Here is a 19,170-nt window from a genome sequence, read left to right as displayed (position 1 = left end):
AGCAACTTCTGTTCATATTTGCATGTAACACTACGGATTGCGACTGTTTATTATCATATTATCTCTTTCGATATTCAAGCTCTTTAAAGTCAACTGTGTTGATATCTTTGAAATTTTGGAGGCATAGAAAATGGTTCCGGGAATATCACCTTACTCCGGACCCAACAGAAAAGACCGCAAAGAAGGACGAACGCTCGAAAATCAATAGTAACACATGTCAGGCATCGAAGTAAAACCTCTTGAAGGTAACGCGATAACGGGAATCAAAATGAAACAGCTGAAAGGGAAATGTGCAGCATTTTGCCCAAGCGTGGTAAAATCAATAGCATATGGCTTCATCCAGGTGGTATACCCACCACAGGCAGAGCAGCGGGCAAAGTGCACCGGATTCTACCGAGGTTTTGTAGTTGCTGCGCAAATGGGTGACACTGTGTCAGCCTCCAAAAATGCGCAGCGCTTCGTATCTAGACGAGACAACCGACCCGCGCATTGTCGGCAATAAGGAAACGATTGGGCCATCTTTGAATGGACCCAGAGGGACCATGAACAAGATGAGTAAATTAGTCGTATTTCGTGTCCCATCCGTTCGGCTTCTCCGTCTTGGTGATATCGAACCAATGCTTGGTGCCTATATCACAATTAGTTTTGTACTAGAGGTATAGATCGGTGGGGTATAGACATACAAGAGTAATCCTTCCAGTCGAAGTTATCCTTCGGTTGGCAGGAACATCTCAAGTCGAGGCGTTTCTTTTCATCCGAGGGGCAATGTGTGAATGGGACATGGTAGTAGGCGATGTCATCCCAGAAGTGGATTTCCTCTTTCTTTAACATCATAGAAGCGGCAATGGAGTGGACCGGTGCGTCGCCCCATCGTTCATAGAAGAAACCACCGTCCTTGTCCAAAGTAGTGAAATAGTCAATATAAGCGTCGGATCGCAGCCACTCCAAGCTGCCAATTTCAAAGTTGGACCACTAACAGAAAGGTTAGAGAGGTTGAAGTTTAACCCAGTTTGAAATACTTACGAAGTGGCAGTTGTTGTAGGTCTCTCCGCCGTCATTGCTGATGAATTCCATGGCATTTCCCTCGGAGATATGCTCAGGGTGACTACCTGTGAACTTCTTCACGCTATCCCACAGGGTAGGAATGGTCGCCGCATACTCATACAGACTGATGACAAAGCTGTACTTCTTGTTGTTCTCCTTCATGAAGCGGAACGGATCAGAGTCGACATCACAGTAGAGCTCAATGCTAGGCTCAACGCGCCAGTAGTACTCAAAGTTCATCATGAGCGGGTGGCGGAAGAAGAACCCGGATTCATAACGGCACATATGGCGGTAACTCTCCGAGCCGCCATAAATAATCTTCTTGCGGTCCATTTCCTGTCGCGCTTCTTTGGCCTTGTCCTGGTCGATCCACTCTGGGTATGACCAGTGTTCTTCGGGGATGACACCATAATGAGTTTTGCCGGAGACCAGTGCGGTGGTCAATTTCTTGAACTCGTCATCGAACTCTTCGTCGTTCAGGAATACCCAATCATAGTTGTAGTTGTGGTTGAAGCGGTCTTCGACTGTTCGAATGGACTTGACCATATCCCAAAGGTCGGAATTGCGCGCGAGGGTGACAAAGGTGGCATTTACACGTTGGCCACTGTGTGAACCGATAACTTGCGGTTTTTGCGACTTGACTGAGTCGTATGTGGGGGCCTTGGGTGTAGGAGTGGTTAACCCGGTGGTAGGCATCGGGATGGAGGATTTTGAGACGAAGAAGAAGAGCGCCAGTGCCTATTCATCGTTAGCAATGGTCATTCGTGAGTATGGAAGAGAGACTCACCACGACGGCAAAGACTAGATAGCGCGCATATCGAATAGTGATAGACATGGCGATGTGGGGGAGGAGGAACAATGATGATTCCCCGTTAAGTGGCAAGGCAACAACAGAGGTCAGATCGGTGCAGTTGGAACCAATCTAAATTAAAAAGTGAGCGACATCAATGGAGAATGAGACGGAATTAAAATTGAGGAGCAGTCAGTGGAAATCTCGAAGGTATTTTAGGGGGCGGAGGGGAGATTAAAGGTGGAAAAGGTCAAAGGCCGCGCAAGACAATGACAACCGCTTTCAGCCACTTGGGGTGTCACCCAATTTGAGACATTCTAGTGCCCAGGGGATATTATTAGGGTACCGGGGTGGGTTAGTGAGATCTATGTTCATTCGATATTCGATCTTGGAGATAATGATGTCAAATCCACTTTAGAAAAAAGAGATAAAGGGGAAATGATTCTCGTTATACAAGTCCAAGAGAGTGTCTTATCAACTTGGTTATTGTTACTATCCGAGTGTGTGTACGGAGTACATTATGGAGATATGTAGTTATATAGAGCAGCAAAATCATCAGATAGACTCGAAAGTCTTAAATAACCCTATAATATCTTATCTCCTCTTAATCTAAGACAATTCTGTACATATCCAAAGCTGTAAAGCTGCACATCAGAAGTGAAGATCGACAACTGTGGCTTGGCAAAAAGAACCCATTTCTGCCTGAGGCATCCGCACTCCAGAACTTCCCGTCCATCGATCGCACCTTTCCCTCAACCTCCCCCCCCACTAAGCTATTCACCTCCCCACCTCTTTCCCATCCTTTCTCATCCAGAGGATGGCTTTCTTTGGATTTGATACAACCCTACCTAGGGACCGTGATGGTCCCGGGGCCAAGGGGTTCTTCGAGAACCCAGATCCCTTCGCCGATATTGCTCGAGCTAATGCGCTGGGAGATGACGACGTGTGAGCTTATCTTTTTTTAATGGCTTAGAATGGGCCATTATACTTATCATCATCTAGGATTGATTTCGAGGATACCTACGATGGTCTCGGAGACCAGCTTCCCGACGATCAGGACGAGTTCAACGATGACACGTTTGGCGGAGCCGGGCCCGATACATCTGTTGGCAGAGACTTTGATTTCTTTGGAAAGACTGCTCAGGTTTCCGACGCCATTGGCGAGGAGCAGGTTCGCTTTAGTCTACAAAATCCCAATGCAGGTCGAGTTGCGGCTCAGCCCGCCCAAGTTCCTGTTCAGCAGGCCGCCCCCCAGCAGACCACTAAGCGCTCAGGCTATGAGAAGTACTCGGATCCTGGCTATATTCCAGACTTGCAAGCCAAATCTAGTGTGTGGGGTGTGTCGCAGAAGAAAGCCGAACCCGCTGCTGCTGCTGCTGCCCCGAGCCGGAAGATGATGAGCTTGGAAGAGGTCGAAGCACAGATGCGTTATCATGGCCATACTTCCGCGACCCCAGCCGCAGAAGCCTTTCTGCGATCCATGGTGGAGCAGCCTCAGTACCCGCCTCAGCTCCAGCACCTTCAGACACTTCCTGATGGGTTCCCTCCGGTGCCTCCCGAGTTCATCCAAGCACAGATGAAACAGGGCCACCTACCCCCGCAAATGCCACACCCACCGCCTGGTATGCCAGAGCTCTACGGTGGCCCTGGACATATGCCACCCGGTGGGCCGTTGCATATGATGCAGAACGCCAACCTCCCCCCGCAAAACATGCCGCCTCCTGGCCCGCGCCATGGTGGGCCTCCCCAGGTCCAGGCCCAGCGCCCTCAGCAACCCCAGCCGCAGCAACCTCTTCAACATCAGCAAGGGCCGCCTCCTAGCCGGGGATCCAACAATGGAATGCCGGTGATCACTAACCCGCAGCAACTCATGCATCTCACAGAAGAGCAGCGTAACACTTATTTGGTGGAGGATGCCAAGCGGGCAAAGCGCAATCACAAGATTTTCCTCCTGTCCCGCGGCAATGGTCTGATGACCCCGCAGGACAAGAATTTCATCACCCGTATCCAGTTGCAACAGCTGGTCGCGGCTGCTGGAAATGTCGCGGATTCGGACCCTGAGGCCGTGCTGGCGGAGGACTTCTACTACCAGGTCTACAGCCAGATTCGTGGCGCACCGCGCCAACACCCCCACCAACCCCTTGGTCACTTCGCCCAGACCTATCTGCTTCAGACAGGTAACCGGCTCGGTGGGCATCGTCGGGGCAATTTCCAGAGTGCCGATAACCACATGCAGCGAATGCAGCAGCAGGTCCAGCGTGCCGTAGAGGCAGCAAAGGCCAAGCCCAAGAATAAGCAACTCATCATTGAGGGCAGCTTGGGCAAGATCTCATTTAGCAATGCCAAGGCCCCCAAGCCGATGCTGAACATTAAGCGCCCTGATAGCTCAGAGGGACCTAAGCCCAAGAAGCAGTCGGATCTGAGTCTCAGTGATCGCAAGTCCATCCTTACGAATCTCGAAGGTGTTTACAGTGCATTGATGGCGATGGAAGACATGGAGCGCACGATGCCGCCACCCCCCGAAGAAGGCGACGCCGAGGCAATCCAAGAGCACATGGAATGGAGACAGAGACTTCACTCGCTCAACCAGAAATTGTGGCGGTCATTGAAGGTGATGGAACCTATTGTGCCTAACTCGACGACACCACACCCCTTTATCGCATTCTTGTCATACCCCAAGGGCAAGAAGGCCATTCCCCGCATCTTCCGTCACATTGACCAGGAACAACGTGTCACTATTCTCACCATGATTGTCGTCCATCTGGATAGCCTGGATGTGGTCCGTCTTGCTCAGCCCGTGCCCGGCGAGGCTCAGCCCTCGCTCGGTGTGCGCGAAGCCATCGACCTGTTCTCGCTGGCCGTCATGCCCTGCCTTTTGGGATATGTGAACGAGGCGCCATTCAACATTATTATTGGTCTTTTGGGATTGGTCATCAACCAAACACATGTGCAGACCGTAGCTCGCACCAAGGTTGGCTTGGGCATTTTGACCATGTTGCTCAGTCGTGCCGAGATCGTCAAGGAGGCCGGTCAGGCGTCCGAGCACGATTGGCAGCAGTGGGTTGAGAAGTTCAACGTGCTGTTTGATACTTTGGAACTCGGCTTGAATGACATTTTCCCCGGATCGATCAGCTCCGGCGATGATATGTATGTCTGGCAGTTCCTTGCTGCCGTGGGCATTGGTGCCAGTCCTGAGCAGCAGCAGCGTCTGGTTATTGCCGTTAAGTGAGTGTTTCCGTTTCGATCTAACACAGAGAAACAATGCTAATTAATTTCTTACAGGGACCGAGTCATGGAAACCGTGGGATACAGCAAGACCCTTCCTGCCGACATGGGCAGTCAGCGTCTGAACAACGTCAACCTTTTCATGCGAGCCATTGGTCTGGACGTTGAGCTCCTCGGCTAAATACCTCGGTTAATTAGGCTATTCTAATTTTGAGCCTCCTTGGGTATCTACCCTTGGCATGTTAACCACTTCTGTCCAAGCTCTTCCAGGCTTGTATGAATGAGAATGAGAATGAGCTCGGAGGCCTTGAATACTCCATGGGCTCATGGCAATGCTGAAATGCTGAAATGCTGAAATGCAACACTATCTACCACATCTACAGGGAATACGGGACCCCAAAATCAAGTACTATTGTACTCCGTACCTGAACCCGGTCTTATTTTCCTTTTTTTTTTCCAATACCAATTTCACTTCTACGTTCTATATTCAAACAGTAAATAATATGTGGAAAATTCTCCGAGAACGGGGTTGGACCCCCTTGCATATGTTCCTATTCGGCATGGAAATGACGTTTTCAGGAAATTTCGGATTCTCAGGGGATTTGGGAGAATTCGAGGGAATTGAGTGGTTTGGTTTCTCTTTGCATATCGCATGCACATCCCTGCCTATCTTTGCCCGTTTTGAGAAAAAAAGGCTGTTTTCACTTCCCCGGTCAGAACACATCGAGTATATAATGTCCGCATCAATAATCAACCAGGGTCTAATAACCACAAATAGGAGCAGAAAAGGAAATTAGAGGTACAAATGCGTAGATCCATGGATATTTGGAAATTAATTCCAAACCAAAAATAACAATCAAAAAGCACCCAACATCAAACCACTTGGCCGCATCATCGCATATCCACGTGGGGAGACGGCCCAGGTCCCCCCCACCTCCAATTTCCCCTTAAAAAGCTGCCCCCTCGTCCGCTTTTTACTCGGGACTCTCCGTATTTTCCAAATTTCCTATTGATTATTACCCGGAATTTAAATCATGTCTGCTGGTTCAGTTCTTGTTGCTGGGTAAGTGGTCGAATGCCCTATTTACCTATTTAGCTTGTATTGGAAACTAACGCCCCGCTAGTGGCACGGGCTACATTGGCTCGTTCACCACCCTCGCCCTTCTCGAGGCTGGTTACAAGGTCGTCGTTGTTGACAACCTGTACAACTCTTCCCGTGAGGCTCTCAACCGCATTGAGCTTATCTGTGGCACGAAGCCCGAGTTCTACGAGCTCGATGTCACCGTCGAGAACAGCTTCGACCAGGTGTTTGAGGCCCACCCCGACATCGACAGCGTTATCCACTTCGCTGCCCTGAAGGTATGTATCCGATGAGATGAGGGGAAAAAATAAACCGTATCATATGACCCAATGGCTAATCCAATTGTCCTAATCTAGGCTGTTGGTGAGTCCGGCGAGAAGCCCCTGGACTACTACCTGGTCAACGTCTACGGCACCATCAACCTCCTGCGCTCCATGGTCAAGAACAATGTCACCAACATTGTCTTCTCCAGCTCCGCCACCGTCTACGGTGATGCCACCCGTTTCCCCAACATGATCCCCATCCCCGAGGACTGCCCTCTGGGCCCTACCAACCCCTACGGCAACACCAAGTTCGCCGTCGAGACCGCCATCACCGACCTGATCAATGCCCAGCGCAACAACGCCATCAAGGCCGGCAACGAGACCGAGGCCAAGAAGTGGAACGGTGCTCTGCTCCGCTACTTCAACCCCGCCGGTGCCCACCCCAGCGGTATTATGGGCGAGGACCCCCAGGGTGTCCCCTACAACCTTCTCCCTCTTCTTGCCCAGGTTGCCACTGGCAAGCGCGAGAAGTTGATGGTCTTCGGTGATGGTATGCCATCCCCCCCCCCCCCCCCCACCTGCATCCTCCCCATTAGCAAAGGGCCCCAATCTAACATTTTCCCTTAGACTACGCTTCCCACGACGGAACCGCCATCCGCGATTACATCCACATTCTGGATCTCGCAGACGGCCACCTCAAGGCCCTGAAATACCTCCGCGCCAACAACCCCGGTGTCCGCGCCTGGAACTTGGGTACCGGAAAGGGCAGCACCGTCTACGAGATGGTCCGCGCCTTCTCCACCGCCGTCGGAAAGGACCAGCCTTACGAGGTTGCCCCCCGTCGTGCTGGCGATGTCCTCAACCTCACTGCCAACCCCACCCGCGCTAACACCGAGCTCGGATGGAAGGCTGAGCGTACCCTCGAGCAGGCTTGCGAGGATCTCTGGCTCTGGACTAAGAACAACCCCCAGGGTTACCGCCAGGAGCCCCCTGCTGAGCTGCTCGCTCAGCTCAAGAAGTAAATTTACTTCGAGTGATGTGGTCTTGTTTGTGGCTTGTAATGGACCTTGCCTTTGTTGATATAGAAATCCTGAAACCCTGGATTTAGTTGGTAGAATACATGAAACGAATTTCCTTTTTCTGTGATGCTTGGTCTATAATTTTGAGCTTGTTTTCTCTTTTATCGCAGTAGAGTTATAGCCCTCAACTCCATCTATATAATCATATCATGCCCATACCTACATACAAAAAAAATAGATATACACATACACATATCTTCACTTATTTCTGACCCTTCCGACTCCTCCTCGATCCATCAGTCTTCTTCCCCTTCTTCTCGGCTGTCTCCTTCTTAACCTTCTCATCCTCAACCTTCTGCTTCTCAATCTTAACCTCCTTCTTCTCCAAAGCCCTCATAACAGCACTCTCCTTCTCCGCCTCCTCAACCATCTTCCCACTAAACTCCCAAAGCTTCTTCCCAACCTCATCATTCCGCACATCAGTCCGCGCATAATCCATCTCCCGACACTCCTTAATCAACCACCCACCCCCACCCCGTCCATACTGCTGCTCCATAGCCGCATACAGAATACTCTGCGCACCCTGCGTAGGCGACTTAAACACCAACCACCAAATAGGCCAGGTGATCAAGTACAACACAAGACCCCACAACGACCCGCCAGTCAACCACCGTCTCATCCCCGGAGTCCGCGTCAGACCGGGATCAACAACGATAACCCGCGTGCAAGGCGGCAGACTATCCGGCCTCTCGTAGGAATTCAAATGCCGCTGGAACGAGTGCGCAAAGATAGTCAATGCAAGCTTGCTGAGCGCGTACACGCCCTTCGGCTGTGCGTACAGAGCCGGGGAAGTCTTCGTCCGTTTCGTGACAACCTTTTGTTTCCCGCGCGCCACGGCCTCCAGATTGCTGAAGTTGCCGCCGATATAGCTAGAGCATGTTGCGAAGATCACGCGTACGTCACGGTGTGCGGGCTGGGCGCGCAGTGCTGGGCTGAGGATGCTGAGGAGGTGGAAGTTGGCCAGGTAGTTTGTTTGCCATTCTTGGTCGATGCCGTCGATTGTTAGCGTGCGCGGTGCGGAGGGCTCGGCTATGCCGCCGGCGAGGATTATACCGTCTAGTCGACGCGGTGGGATGTTGTCGATCCATTTTGTTGCGAAGGTGCGGATGGAGTGTAGGGAGGAGAGGTCGACTTGTTCGGCGTAGATGAGGGGGTTTTTCGTGCTGGTGCGTAGGTCGTCGATGTATTCGGAGAGGAAGAGGTCGGAGGGTGGTTGGCGGGTTAGGAGGATTACTTGGGCGCCGCGAGTTGCGAGCTCGCGGGCGACTTCTGCGCCTATTCCGGACGTTCCGCCCTGATGGTTTTGATGTTTGTTAGATTTAGGTAATTGGATGGTTGGGCGGTGCTGGATAGGTGTCTTACCGTCACCATTATCACTTTTGATCGCATCATTCGCTCGGAGCCGTTGCGGGCTCCTTCGAAATAGTATTTCAGTGCCGCCAGGGCTAGCACCCATGGTGCTATGCGGAGGATTGTCCAGGCATACGGGATAGACGAGACGCCATCCCGGAGACCCTGGGCAATGATGGGGATTGGCATATTTTAAGATGCGAAGATGGAAAGAGAAAGGACAGGTTGTGTGTCCAAAGGGATTTCTCCAACGTACACGTCCACATCTCCGCTTATCTCTTATCGCCACCATTTAATTCCGCTCCGCCCCCAATCTTCTTTCCCTCTGCTTCCTTTTCTCGCCTTCAGAGCTCTACAATTCTCAACCATGGCCTCCGAGGACGAAGATTATTTCCTCCCACCGGAGCAACAACGCCCCTTCAGCTCCGGCATCCGCCGAAAACGCGTGCAGTTTGTGCGCTCTTCCGATCTAGACACTACAACAACAACCCCAACTCCCTCTTCCTCCGGCACCAGCATCGCAGACAAATACCTCTCTATTGTGATGGGCCAAACAACCACAAGTACATCACCAAGCACACCGACCCAGCGCGCACCCTCACCACCAATCCGCACACACTCCGCGCCACCAACTCAAGACATAATCCCCCCGCCTCCACTCACAGAGCCCGCACCCGCGCCCGCCCCTGCGACAGAGTACTGCGAAGTGTGCAAACTACCTGTCCCCAAAGCCACAGAAAATGAAACAGACAAAGAACTACGTCCCCACGAAGCCTCTCTCGCGCACCAGATCTGTCTCACTCACTCACACCCGCCATCGCACCTCGACCGAACGCGCTCAGGTCTCCGATACCTCTCTACCTACGGCTGGGATCCTGATAGCAGACTTGGGCTCGGCGCATCGGGCCGTGAGGGAATTCGTGAACCTATCAAACCCCGTGCCAAGCATGGTACGGCTGGACTGGGGACGGGCCTTGATCGGGATGGAGATCCGTTGCCGCCTAGACCTGCGCCGGTGAAGGTGCAGAAGCTTAATGCTAAACAGGCGCGGAATAAGATTGCGGAGGATAAGAAGAGAGCGGAGAGGATAAGGAAAACTTTTTATCAGAATGATGAGGTTTTGAAGTATCTTGGGGAGGGGGCTTAGGTGGTTTTTATGGATGGATGGTGGATGGATGGATATGCTGCTTTTTTTGTCTTGTTTTTGTGTTCGATGATACCCCTATTTGTTGTTTTATTTGTTCCAAGAATACATACCTAGTCGGTTGCTTATGTGGCCTTGTCATGTCTTTTGGTTGCTCTTTTAGATGCTCTTTTTAGATGTACACGAAGGTGGTAGGAAAAGCTTATTCGGTGCAAGAGACTTTTCTATATATAACCTTTGAAAAGAAATTACTCTAAGCCTATAAAAATGCTTTTATAACTATCTAACTATTTCATACATATGTAGCTTTAGGGGGTAAGTTTGATCTAGTAGGGATATAATCCCAAGAAGTATATAGGCTTATATACCTTCGGAGCCTTAGCCGGCATACCTAAAGAAGCGAGAGAGCTCCTCAATGGACGAGTTGGATATACACAAGCTATGCAAAGGTTCTTCGTGATTCTCCATGGCTATAATACGAGGTGTCCTTGTGATATGAGGCTGGTGCAGACCAGGAACCAAGCCATCCAAGGGAATTAATCCCGCAATATCTCTATACGAAATACCAAGTTGATTGGAAATCGGCTTCCTCTTCTCGTATATAGCCTCGTATTTCCCTCTGAATAATACAATCTATATCTCCAAGGTCCTTCATAATTATCTGTAGCGGATATCATATTACCTATCTATTATTCTCAAACTAATTTATTCGAACCATTTTCAAGTGAGCTATCTGACTTTGTCCCCGAGTTTGCAGCTTTTCGTGCGGCAATCTGCCTTTTCAGCTCTGCCTCTCTGTCTGCCAACACTTGCATTTTTTGCAAACGTTCTCTTTCTTCCGCTATACGGGCCATCTCAGCCTCAAGCTGCGCTAATTGCGCATCAGGGACTTCCACACCTGACGATGGCGGTTCAGTACCCTCCTGAGTCTTCACTTGTGTATTCGGCGACAGTGCAGCAGAATCAGCCAGGGCATAAATTGAAGCATCTAAACCCCCACTTGGGGTCATCCCAGAGACAGGCGTAGAAGTAGAAGAGTGATGCCCTAGCGAGGTCCTGTGCTTCTGCGTAGCCGTGCCGAAAGATGCCGCGGGAGGATATCTGACGGCAGAATTGCCACTCAACTCGTAAACACCTGGATTCTGCGTACTGACAGCCAGGGACGGTGATTCAAATACAGGACTGCTGTCCGGTTCATGAAGAGCGGTACTATCTGCTTCAGCAGGGAGGCTTTTTGACTCTGGTAAGGCTTTCTCTGGCCATGGTTGTTGACTAATTTCAGGAATATTGTCGCCGGCACCATTTCTGCTGTTCGCTCTTCGCTTGCGAAAGAACAATAATAGAGATATCGCTATTATTATGGCAACTAGTGGAATTGCCACTCCGATGCCAGCCTTTGCTCCAGTTGAGAGACCTGAGGAGGATGAAGATACAGTGTCTGTAGACGTGCTTCCCGTAGTAGTTGACGTTGGTGACGTTATCGTTTCACTGCTAGTTGAAGCTGTCGCTGTCGCCGAAGTTTGTGTATACGATGTTGCAGTTGCAGTTGCAGGGAGCGGCACATTATCATAACTGGTGGTGGAATAGTAACTGTCATCACTATAACTGGCCCAATCATCATAACTGGCGGTGGAATAGTAATCTCCATCACTATAACTGACTTGATCATCTTGTCGTCGATGCAACCCCGCGAACTGAGCCATATATTCTGGCAGTTGAACATCTTCGCCGACCAGCCCGCAAAAGTCAAGAATACGCGATGGAGTCCCTTCAACAAAATAGAAATTAGAAATGGTGAGATACGAAAGGAGTAAAAGGTACTAACAGCGTTGATCCGGGTTCACTGGGCATGAGTTCATGCAAGCTTCGATGTCTTCGTCTGCTGCGATCACTTGAATCGATCTGCATATGCAATTGAAGTCGGAGTAATAACAACCGCAACTCAAAGCTGGTGGATACAAGCATTGGAACTATTGATTTCGAAAATTTCAAGTTGCAACGTCAGTATTCATGTTCAAGTGTCGGCTTTGGCTAGCCATAATCGAGCAGAAGCGAACGTACAGAACAGCGTGGGATTTCCGAGAACCATTTCACTTTTAGTCGGTCTTTTCCATCGTCTGCATGTGTGCTGTCCAAGTCTTGCTCTTTCACATCCGTTTCCTCCTCTTTATCCCCCTGAGAGGAGAGAATTCCTAAACCTTGAAAGGCCCTTTTTATCGCAGCCATTACAGCCTGTCTGTTCCCCGACCGGGGCAACTTCGCCTGCCGATAGCCAGATATCGAGGAAGATTCGAGGTATGCAAACCTATGTCCGGTTGAAAGGTGTGAAAGGAGGGGGCTACATCTCGTGGCTTGCATCAATGGGCTCGTGAGCTTGTTACTAGTTAGTTTACTAAAAAAATAACCCCCAACGAGGTTGAATCCACCAGTAACCTCCTATAGCCTATTAAGTACTCTCTATCAATGTAATCTATACCTCTCTCGGCACCCTTGTCCCTTCTCGGTGGAAATTAGAGCCTTAGGGCCGTTTTCTCCTCGTCGCCGATACAGCATAATTCTTCGCATAGGAAAAGTTAAGCAGACTTCCTACCATAATGCTTCTTCATTATATATCGAGCCCTTATATAGATAGAGCTTTATGCATTCTCTCCAAAACAAACTCCCCTCCCCCCCCCCCCCCCATCCTCTGAATCGTAACGAACACCAATCAATCGAGACCCTACTACTGCATTTTCTGCTGCATTAGTGCGTGACTGGTGGGCAGGGGTAGAGCTCGAAAAGGGTATGACCCCCGAGGGTACCTAGGTAGGATTAGTTTGGATGGGTAAATGCCTCCAATTGGCAGACAAGACAGGGGTAAATTTGGCTGAGGTTATCTCTGTCGGGGAAGACTCACAATTTATTTTCTTTCCATAGGCTGGCAGACACATCGAGCTTAGACCTAGGCGCTGGTGACTTCAGCTCACGGGTCTAGGGCACTTCACTACCTGAATGAACTGACGAGGGTTTCTTCTCGCACCGAGGCATACAGCTTGGCTTTTGCATGAACAAAGTATAGCCACACTCAAATCCAGTCCTCAGATGCTGTGGTCGTTCAAATTGACGGTGAGTGGCATTTTACAGTGACCATGCCGAAGAACTCTTTGCCCAGTGCTATAAAGGAAAGACGTGGATCCATTCCATTGGAAAGCCGGTTGAAGCTTCCAAATACGCTTTACGAGTCTGTTAGGATCGCACGGTTTTTTATTATATTGTAGTAGATACTAGTTAGCTATATACGTATAGACTTAATTATATCATCCGCTAAGCTTTCGCTTAGTCTAATATAACCCTCTACTTCTTATACGCTCACCAAGCGTCCTAAGCGCCGGCTTAATCTAATACTAAGGCTTACTTACAGCGCGGTTCTAAGATTCGTCTTGGATTCTAGTCTTAAATAAAATTCAAGTTATGTGGATATCAGTTTCAAATGGAGATACGGCATTTGTTTCTGCTTGAGTGCTTAATTTAAATATTTACCGTAGGCATTGTAAGTTGAAACTGGTGTCCAGATTCTACCTAACATAAATTGTAGTACAATGAACACATTCCCATGACATGAGTCCGTATAGGACTCATCTTGGGAAATAAAAATAAAAAATAAAAAACCGCTGACAATAGCGCCTTGAATGCTAGGGACCAGACCAGACCAACAGAAAGACAAGGAAAAGAATGGTATCACAAAAGCGCTGGACGGGGACAGCAGGACACAGAAAACAGGGTGGGATCAAGAGAAATAGAAATGGCGAATGTTACTTGAAGAAACGGTACTTTTTCTCCTTCTTGTCCTTCTTGTCCTTGTCTTTCTTATCCTTATCTTTCTTGTCCTTCTTGTCGTGCTTTCCGCTGCCAGATGAGGCAGGGCTGCTTCCGCTTCCGTTTCCGTTTATTGACATACCAGCCATCAGTGCCTCTGGCGGAGCTGGCGGGTTGAGGTGTGCTGTTGAGACGGGCTTCTTCTGTGGTGGCGGAGTGGGAGCTGGAGGGGCCTCGCGCTCGAAGAGATGGGCCGGGGCAGTAGGTTTGGGGCGCTCGTATGGGAGGTCGAGACGACGCCGGTCAACACCAAGGTCCCTTACCTGGCGGAGGAAGAGACCCGGGGTCAACATGTGAGTTGTGGCAAGGTAGACGTCCCGGTTGTATGCCGCTGAGATTTCGTAACAGGCTCGTGACTCGCCGTAGGTGGCACCACCGGCCATAAAGACGATTATGCGCTGTCGAGGCTGGTCGACGGATCTTGTGCGTGCCCAGGTCGGTTTTGCGCTGCGCAAAGAGGCTTGCTGTGACTGCATTTCTTGGGCAACTATAGCACCGTCCGTCTCGGTGTGCGGACGTGTGAAGGGGAAAGTAGTCGGGTCCAGATTGCCCTGAAGCTGGTCTTCGAGCATCTGCTTGATAGCTAGCTCGTACCGGTTTAGGCTGAGCTCCTCTGATTCGGGTGGTGGGTTTCGTCGGTTGAAAAGAGGTTGCACTGGTGGCTTCTCATCCTTTAGAGGCTTCTCGACACGAACTCCAAGGAGTTCGAGGTTGGCAATCACCCCGCCGTCTTGTGGTGGGAGTCCAGCGTGCGCCATGAGTTTGCGAATGTCACCACCTAGCAATCCACCACGATACATGATGTACAGAAGTATGAGTCGAAGCCGATCTGGTTGTACGACTGAATCGTCATCGAGGAGCTGTACAAGTTGCGCTGCGAGGTTCTTTGCCTTTTTGTAGTTCTCATCCAGACCTGTAGCGAATGACTGCTCGGTGGAGCTCACTTCCAAGAGTTTCCGGGACTGGAAGTAGTTCATACACTCTTGTGCCATATTGAGATGCAGCGTGTATGCATCCTTACCTTGTTGGAATTCTGTCAGTCCGCCCAACATATCCTTGATGGTGTTCACGTTGGATTTGTCGTTACTGAAAAAAATGACCAAGTTAGTATTCCGACTCTGGTATGGGGATGGCCCATTGAAACTCACTCGTCTGCAAACTGAGGGTTTGCTGCTCGGAATTTGGCAAAGTCCTCGCCCAGTTTTCCAAGCACATCCTTCATATGCATATGGCGGTAGTCCACCCAGACTCGGTCATTCTCGCCAATCTCCATCTCCTTGACCTCCTCATTTTTGTTCCCCTGGTTTAAAACTGTCTTGTAGGTGACCTTGTCTCCATCTGTGACAGGAAGAAGATCATGGACCATGGCCTGGTATGTAAACTCGTGAATGAGGGGCGCGAACAAGTCCATGGAACGGTCTACTACGAGTAGTACGCCTCGGGGGCGGTTTGTTTGGGGTGGGAAGTCACGCTGGTACTGCGCAAACTGATCCAATTCATTTTGAATGAAACGCGCCAAGTGAGAGCACATAACTCCGGCTTCGTGAGTCGGAGACCGGGGCCGATAGTACCGAATCACAGGGTATTCGCCCAGGGAAGCGCAAAGAGAGACGACCTTGATTCAACGTCAGCAAGCCCAATCGGCATGCTCGGAGGGCACATCTTACCTTCTGGGCCAATTCTTCTAAATGACGCCGAATCAAGTTGTTGCAACCAGGGTGGAAGAGCACCGGGAAGCTCCACGGGTCCCGGAATGTGATCAAGCGGGATTCTCTGGGGTAGAAATTGATGTTCATAGTGTAAAAGTCTGCAATGCGATCGCGCGCCATTTGGGACCGGTCAAGTCGAGATCGCAGCTGGGGGTCGAGGGCTATAAGCTGTGTGAGAAAAATGACGTCGCGATGGCTTCGGGTTCACCAGCCCACTAACATGATGTCCACACCAAGAATGCCTTTCTGTATCGGCCCACCTCGAAATCTGCCATCAGACAGTCGACCACGTACGCTTCCGGGGACAATATGTACAACGCATCCATATCGGGATTGGACGGTCGTCGATGTTCGATCTGCTCGACGTCTGGGGTGTGGTGGTGATTAGTGAGATCGCTTGAGTCGCAAAGAACAAGACGAGCTCACTGGAAACATTGAGATTGAGGATTTCTTCCTCCTTCACAGCGCCGTCGACCAATTTCTTGCTGGTCTCATCGACCACCAGAACTTTCCACTATTAGGGGGAGGGTTGCCGTCAGTATCCGCGGTAGAGGGGTTGATCGGAGGGGTCGGGCTCACCTCATGGCCACCGGTATTGCGGATTGTGTTCAGTATAACTATTCCATACAGCATCAGGTCAGCCAGGGGTTCTTGCAAGAGGTAGTAGAAGCAGCCACCCACAGTCGCGTTGAATGTTAATTATCGAGGAGCCCATGATGGCGGGCAGCCCACAACCTGGGGCTTCAGGGTGAAGACTGGAACAGAAAAGTAAGAGTACAGGAAAAAAAAGCAGACAGAGAGTAAGAAGATCGAATAGATGTTCAGTTCAAGGAGGAGGAGAGGTGGCCGTCTGAGGTATATGAAGGGAAGATGGTTTTCCCCACCATTGGAGCTTTAAAGTGGATCAGGTCGATAAGGGAACTTTTTGGTTTCTCTCCTTATGTCCCTTGTTCTTTAGTCTACCCTTTCTCTTTGTTACGGACTTTCTTTGTTCTCGAATTGTTCCTCTCTACGGGATTGGAGCCCCCGTCGTCTAGGAATGCAGCCATGGACTGGCGTTAGTCGCTCCCTCACTTTGCGACCCTTGGCTCGTTTCGCTGTACGACCCTTCACCACAACCTCGATTCTGCAACGATCGAGAAAGGCCAAACCCGAGATCTCCACAGACAGGAAAGACACAAAAAAAGGCAAATCACATGGAGGAGGTTCGGCCGCAAGGTCCGCCCGACAGGATATTGCGGCCGCACGAGATTTCAATGAACTGGTGGATGCGACCCTGCGCGATGTATACAGCAAGTTGAATAAATCAGGCGACTCACTAGAAGGATGGACCCAATTCGAGCGCCAAATCAAAAACGCCTGCAAATCAGATGATAAGAAGGCATCTGCACAATGGGGACCTCTTCGGCAAACAAAGGTAGCGCTGCAAAAGGCCTACCTCGCCTCCGGACTTCAGGGCCTGCGGGAGGAGGTGGAATACATGCAGTATTCGGAAAATATCACCGCGAGGTTCTCAGCACCCATCTTGGAAGCACAGCAAGAAGTGACCGACCTTCGATGGCCAGCCGAGTGGTATCCGCGCGCACGATCGATGCAGCGAACAATCCATCTCCATGTCGGGCCGACGAATTCCGGAAAAACCTACCATGCACTACAACGGCTGGCGAAAAGCAAGAATGGGTTTTACGCAGGTCCCCTGAGATTGCTCGCGCAAGAAGTATATCATCGATTCAAGGCAGACGGGGTTCCATGCAGTCTCGTCACTGGTGACGATGTCAAATTTCCCGACGATGATCAGGTGCCGCGTATTACCAGCAATACCGTGGAAATGGTTAGCCTGGGGCAGGAATACGATGTTGGCGTGATCGATGAGATCCAAATGATTGCTAACTCGTCAAGAGGATGGGCATGGACTCGAGCTTTCCTTGGTGCCCAGGTAGCCGAACTGCACCTGTGCGGTGAAACCCGCGCCATACCATTGATTCGGGAGCTATGTGCACTCACGGGAGATAATTTGGAGGTCCACCGCTACGAACGTCTGAACGCCTTGGAAGTGATGCCGCACAGTTTAAAGGGTAATCTCAATAGCCTTGAAAAGGGTGACTGTATAGTCGTCTTTTCCCGGAAAGGTATACACGCCATGAAGGCAGACATTGAGAAGACCACCGGTAGACGCGCAGCCATCGTTTATGGTGGTCTGCCGGCAGAGATTCGGACCCAACAAGCGAATCTGTTCAATGACCCAGATAACGACTATGACTTCCTCGTGGCGAGTGACGCGATTGGCATGGGTCTTAACCTGTGAGTTTTACGTTCCCTTGTTATATTTACGCTTCCATACTAACCAACAATAGGAGCTGCAAACGTGTTATCTTTGACACCCTCGTCAAGCGTGTCCCGACTGGACTTCAACGGCTTACTGTCCCCGAGATTAAACAAATTGGTGGACGTGCTGGCCGATATCGTCCAGCCAATGCCACGGAAAACACAAATGAGGAGCCTAACGTGGGGCTGATCTCCTGTCTCGAAGAAGTTGACCTTCCGTATATTCAGCAAGCTCTGAAGTTGGAGCCCCCGCCGCTGAGTGCGGCGGGCATCTTCCCCCCAGAATCTGTTTTCCGGAAATTTGCCGCCTACTTCCCACCTGGTGTACCTTTCGAATATCTGATCAAGCGGGTCTTGGACATTGCCAAGGTCAACCCTTTGTTCTTCTTGTGTGACCCTAGCAGTCAGTTGGAAAACGCCGAAATTATCGACACTGTCAAAGGACTGCCATTTGAGGACCAGCTAAAGTTCATGGTTTCTCCAATGGACCGTAAAAGTTCAGGTGCGCGTGATGTTACTGGTGCTATGGCGGACTGTGTAGCCGAACATCATGAAGGGCGACTGTTGGACATCGCCTATCTCAACCTGGAAGTCATCGAGCAGCCCGTTTCTGGCAGCAACGACTATTTGCATGATCTGGAGAGCCTTCATAGGGCAGTTATCTTGTACCTGTGGCTCAGTTTCCGATTCGGTGGTGTCTTCACTGACCGAACTCTGGCAAGTCATGTCAAGGAACTTGTTGAGGAGCGGATGGTTCGGGCATTGACTGAATTCTCCGCTAACAAGAGGCTGCGGAAGGGTGCTTCTCTGAAGCGCCAGATTGCTCTGCAGAAACAGCTGTTGGAGCAGGAACGCATGGGAGTTGCTGGAGACTGGATGCAACCATCTGGTGAAGGAGAGCAGATGGAAATCAATCTCTCCGAAGAGGCCGCTTCGGAGGTTGGGGAGGCTGCAGAGGGTGAATCGTCCGACGCTGATCTCTCATTATATGAGCCATCACCGGAAGCCGAGGGCGAGGAAGAGGGTGCATCCCCCGACTTGGACGACTCGGAGTCTGACTCAAAAGAGTCGTACTATAACACAGAAGTCCCCAAAGAGTGATGAATATGTACAACAAAAAATATGTATATTAGATGTATAAAACCGATCTCCAATACTCAATACCTAATACCTTTAGACTTATTTACTATTACTTTTTGCTCTGTTGTGCGTCTCTTTCGGCTTACATTCACATTTTGATCGAACATGTTTGAAGATCTCCGACATTTACTATATTATATTGTCACCATAAATCGATCAAGTCTC

At 50.3% G+C, this 19,170-nt stretch overlaps 8 protein-coding genes across 8 annotated transcripts; 4 read left to right on the top strand and 4 right to left on the bottom strand.

Moving 5' to 3' along the window:
- Window positions 1-79: 79 nt before the first annotated feature.
- N7455_004395 (glycosyltransferase family 15 protein) lies at window positions 80-1,896 on the bottom strand. The gene is made up of 4 exons (XM_040958234.2): window positions 1,832-1,896; window positions 1,024-1,782; window positions 684-972; window positions 80-628 (listed from the first exon to the last, which is right to left on the bottom strand). The coding sequence occupies exons 1-4, from the start codon at window positions 1,877-1,879 to the stop codon at window positions 561-563; spliced, it is 1,164 nt and encodes a 387-aa protein (XP_040811333.1). The 5' UTR covers window positions 1,880-1,896; the 3' UTR covers window positions 80-560.
- A 705-nt stretch (window positions 1,897-2,601) lies between these two features.
- Window positions 2,602-5,529, top strand: N7455_004394 (deadenylation-dependent mRNA-decapping factor PAT1). The gene is made up of 3 exons (XM_040958260.2): window positions 2,602-2,779; window positions 2,837-5,059; window positions 5,117-5,529. Exons 1-3 carry the CDS (start codon window positions 2,652-2,654, stop codon window positions 5,238-5,240), a joined length of 2,475 nt encoding a protein of 824 aa, XP_040811386.2. The 5' UTR covers window positions 2,602-2,651; the 3' UTR covers window positions 5,241-5,529.
- Window positions 5,530-6,047: 518 nt separating this feature from the next.
- On the top strand, window positions 6,048-7,549 carry N7455_004393 (NAD-dependent epimerase/dehydratase family protein). Its single transcript, XM_040958128.2, has 4 exons — window positions 6,048-6,122; window positions 6,184-6,418; window positions 6,497-6,953; window positions 7,031-7,549. Exons 1-4 carry the CDS (start codon window positions 6,094-6,096, stop codon window positions 7,423-7,425), a joined length of 1,116 nt encoding a protein of 371 aa, XP_040811338.1. The 5' UTR covers window positions 6,048-6,093; the 3' UTR covers window positions 7,426-7,549.
- Window positions 7,550-7,684: 135 nt separating this feature from the next.
- Window positions 7,685-9,021, bottom strand: N7455_004392 (putative oxidoreductase; the record flags this gene model as incomplete). The annotated part of the gene is made up of 2 exons (XM_040958163.2): window positions 7,685-8,776; window positions 8,845-9,021. The coding sequence occupies 2 exons, from the start codon at window positions 9,019-9,021 to the stop codon at window positions 7,685-7,687; spliced, it is 1,269 nt and encodes a 422-aa protein (XP_040811423.2).
- Window positions 9,022-9,199: 178 nt separating this feature from the next.
- N7455_004391 (putative G-patch domain protein) lies at window positions 9,200-9,979 on the top strand (the record flags this gene model as incomplete). Its single annotated transcript, XM_040958268.2, has 1 exon — window positions 9,200-9,979. The coding sequence occupies one exon, from the start codon at window positions 9,200-9,202 to the stop codon at window positions 9,977-9,979; it is 780 nt and encodes a 259-aa protein (XP_040811350.2).
- Window positions 9,980-10,671: 692 nt separating this feature from the next.
- N7455_004390 (uncharacterized protein) lies at window positions 10,672-11,679 on the bottom strand (the record flags this gene model as incomplete). The annotated part of the gene is made up of 1 exon (XM_040958253.2): window positions 10,672-11,679. The coding sequence occupies one exon, from the start codon at window positions 11,677-11,679 to the stop codon at window positions 10,672-10,674; it is 1,008 nt and encodes a 335-aa protein (XP_040811402.2).
- Window positions 11,680-13,767: 2,088 nt separating this feature from the next.
- N7455_004389 (Sec1 family protein) lies at window positions 13,768-16,255 on the bottom strand (the record flags this gene model as incomplete). The annotated part of the gene is made up of 7 exons (XM_040958206.2): window positions 13,768-14,917; window positions 14,980-15,446; window positions 15,499-15,701; window positions 15,761-15,907; window positions 15,967-16,054; window positions 16,120-16,157; window positions 16,222-16,255. 7 exons carry the CDS (start codon window positions 16,253-16,255, stop codon window positions 13,768-13,770), a joined length of 2,127 nt encoding a protein of 708 aa, XP_040811387.2.
- A 324-nt stretch (window positions 16,256-16,579) lies between these two features.
- Window positions 16,580-18,966, top strand: N7455_004388 (ATP-dependent RNA helicase SUV3; the record flags this gene model as incomplete). The annotated part of the gene is made up of 2 exons (XM_040958162.2): window positions 16,580-17,841; window positions 17,895-18,966. The coding sequence occupies 2 exons, from the start codon at window positions 16,580-16,582 to the stop codon at window positions 18,964-18,966; spliced, it is 2,334 nt and encodes a 777-aa protein (XP_040811434.1).
- Between the last annotated feature and the right edge of the window lie 204 nt (window positions 18,967-19,170).

This window comes from Penicillium solitum (assembly GCF_028829755.1).
Source record: "Penicillium solitum strain IBT 25940 chromosome Unknown utg000003l_segment0_segment0, whole genome shotgun sequence".
Classification (NCBI taxonomy): Eukaryota; Fungi; Ascomycota; class Eurotiomycetes; order Eurotiales; family Aspergillaceae; genus Penicillium; species Penicillium solitum.
Note: the sequence above shows the minus strand (reverse complement) of the source record. Positions and strands in the feature narration are given on the sequence as shown.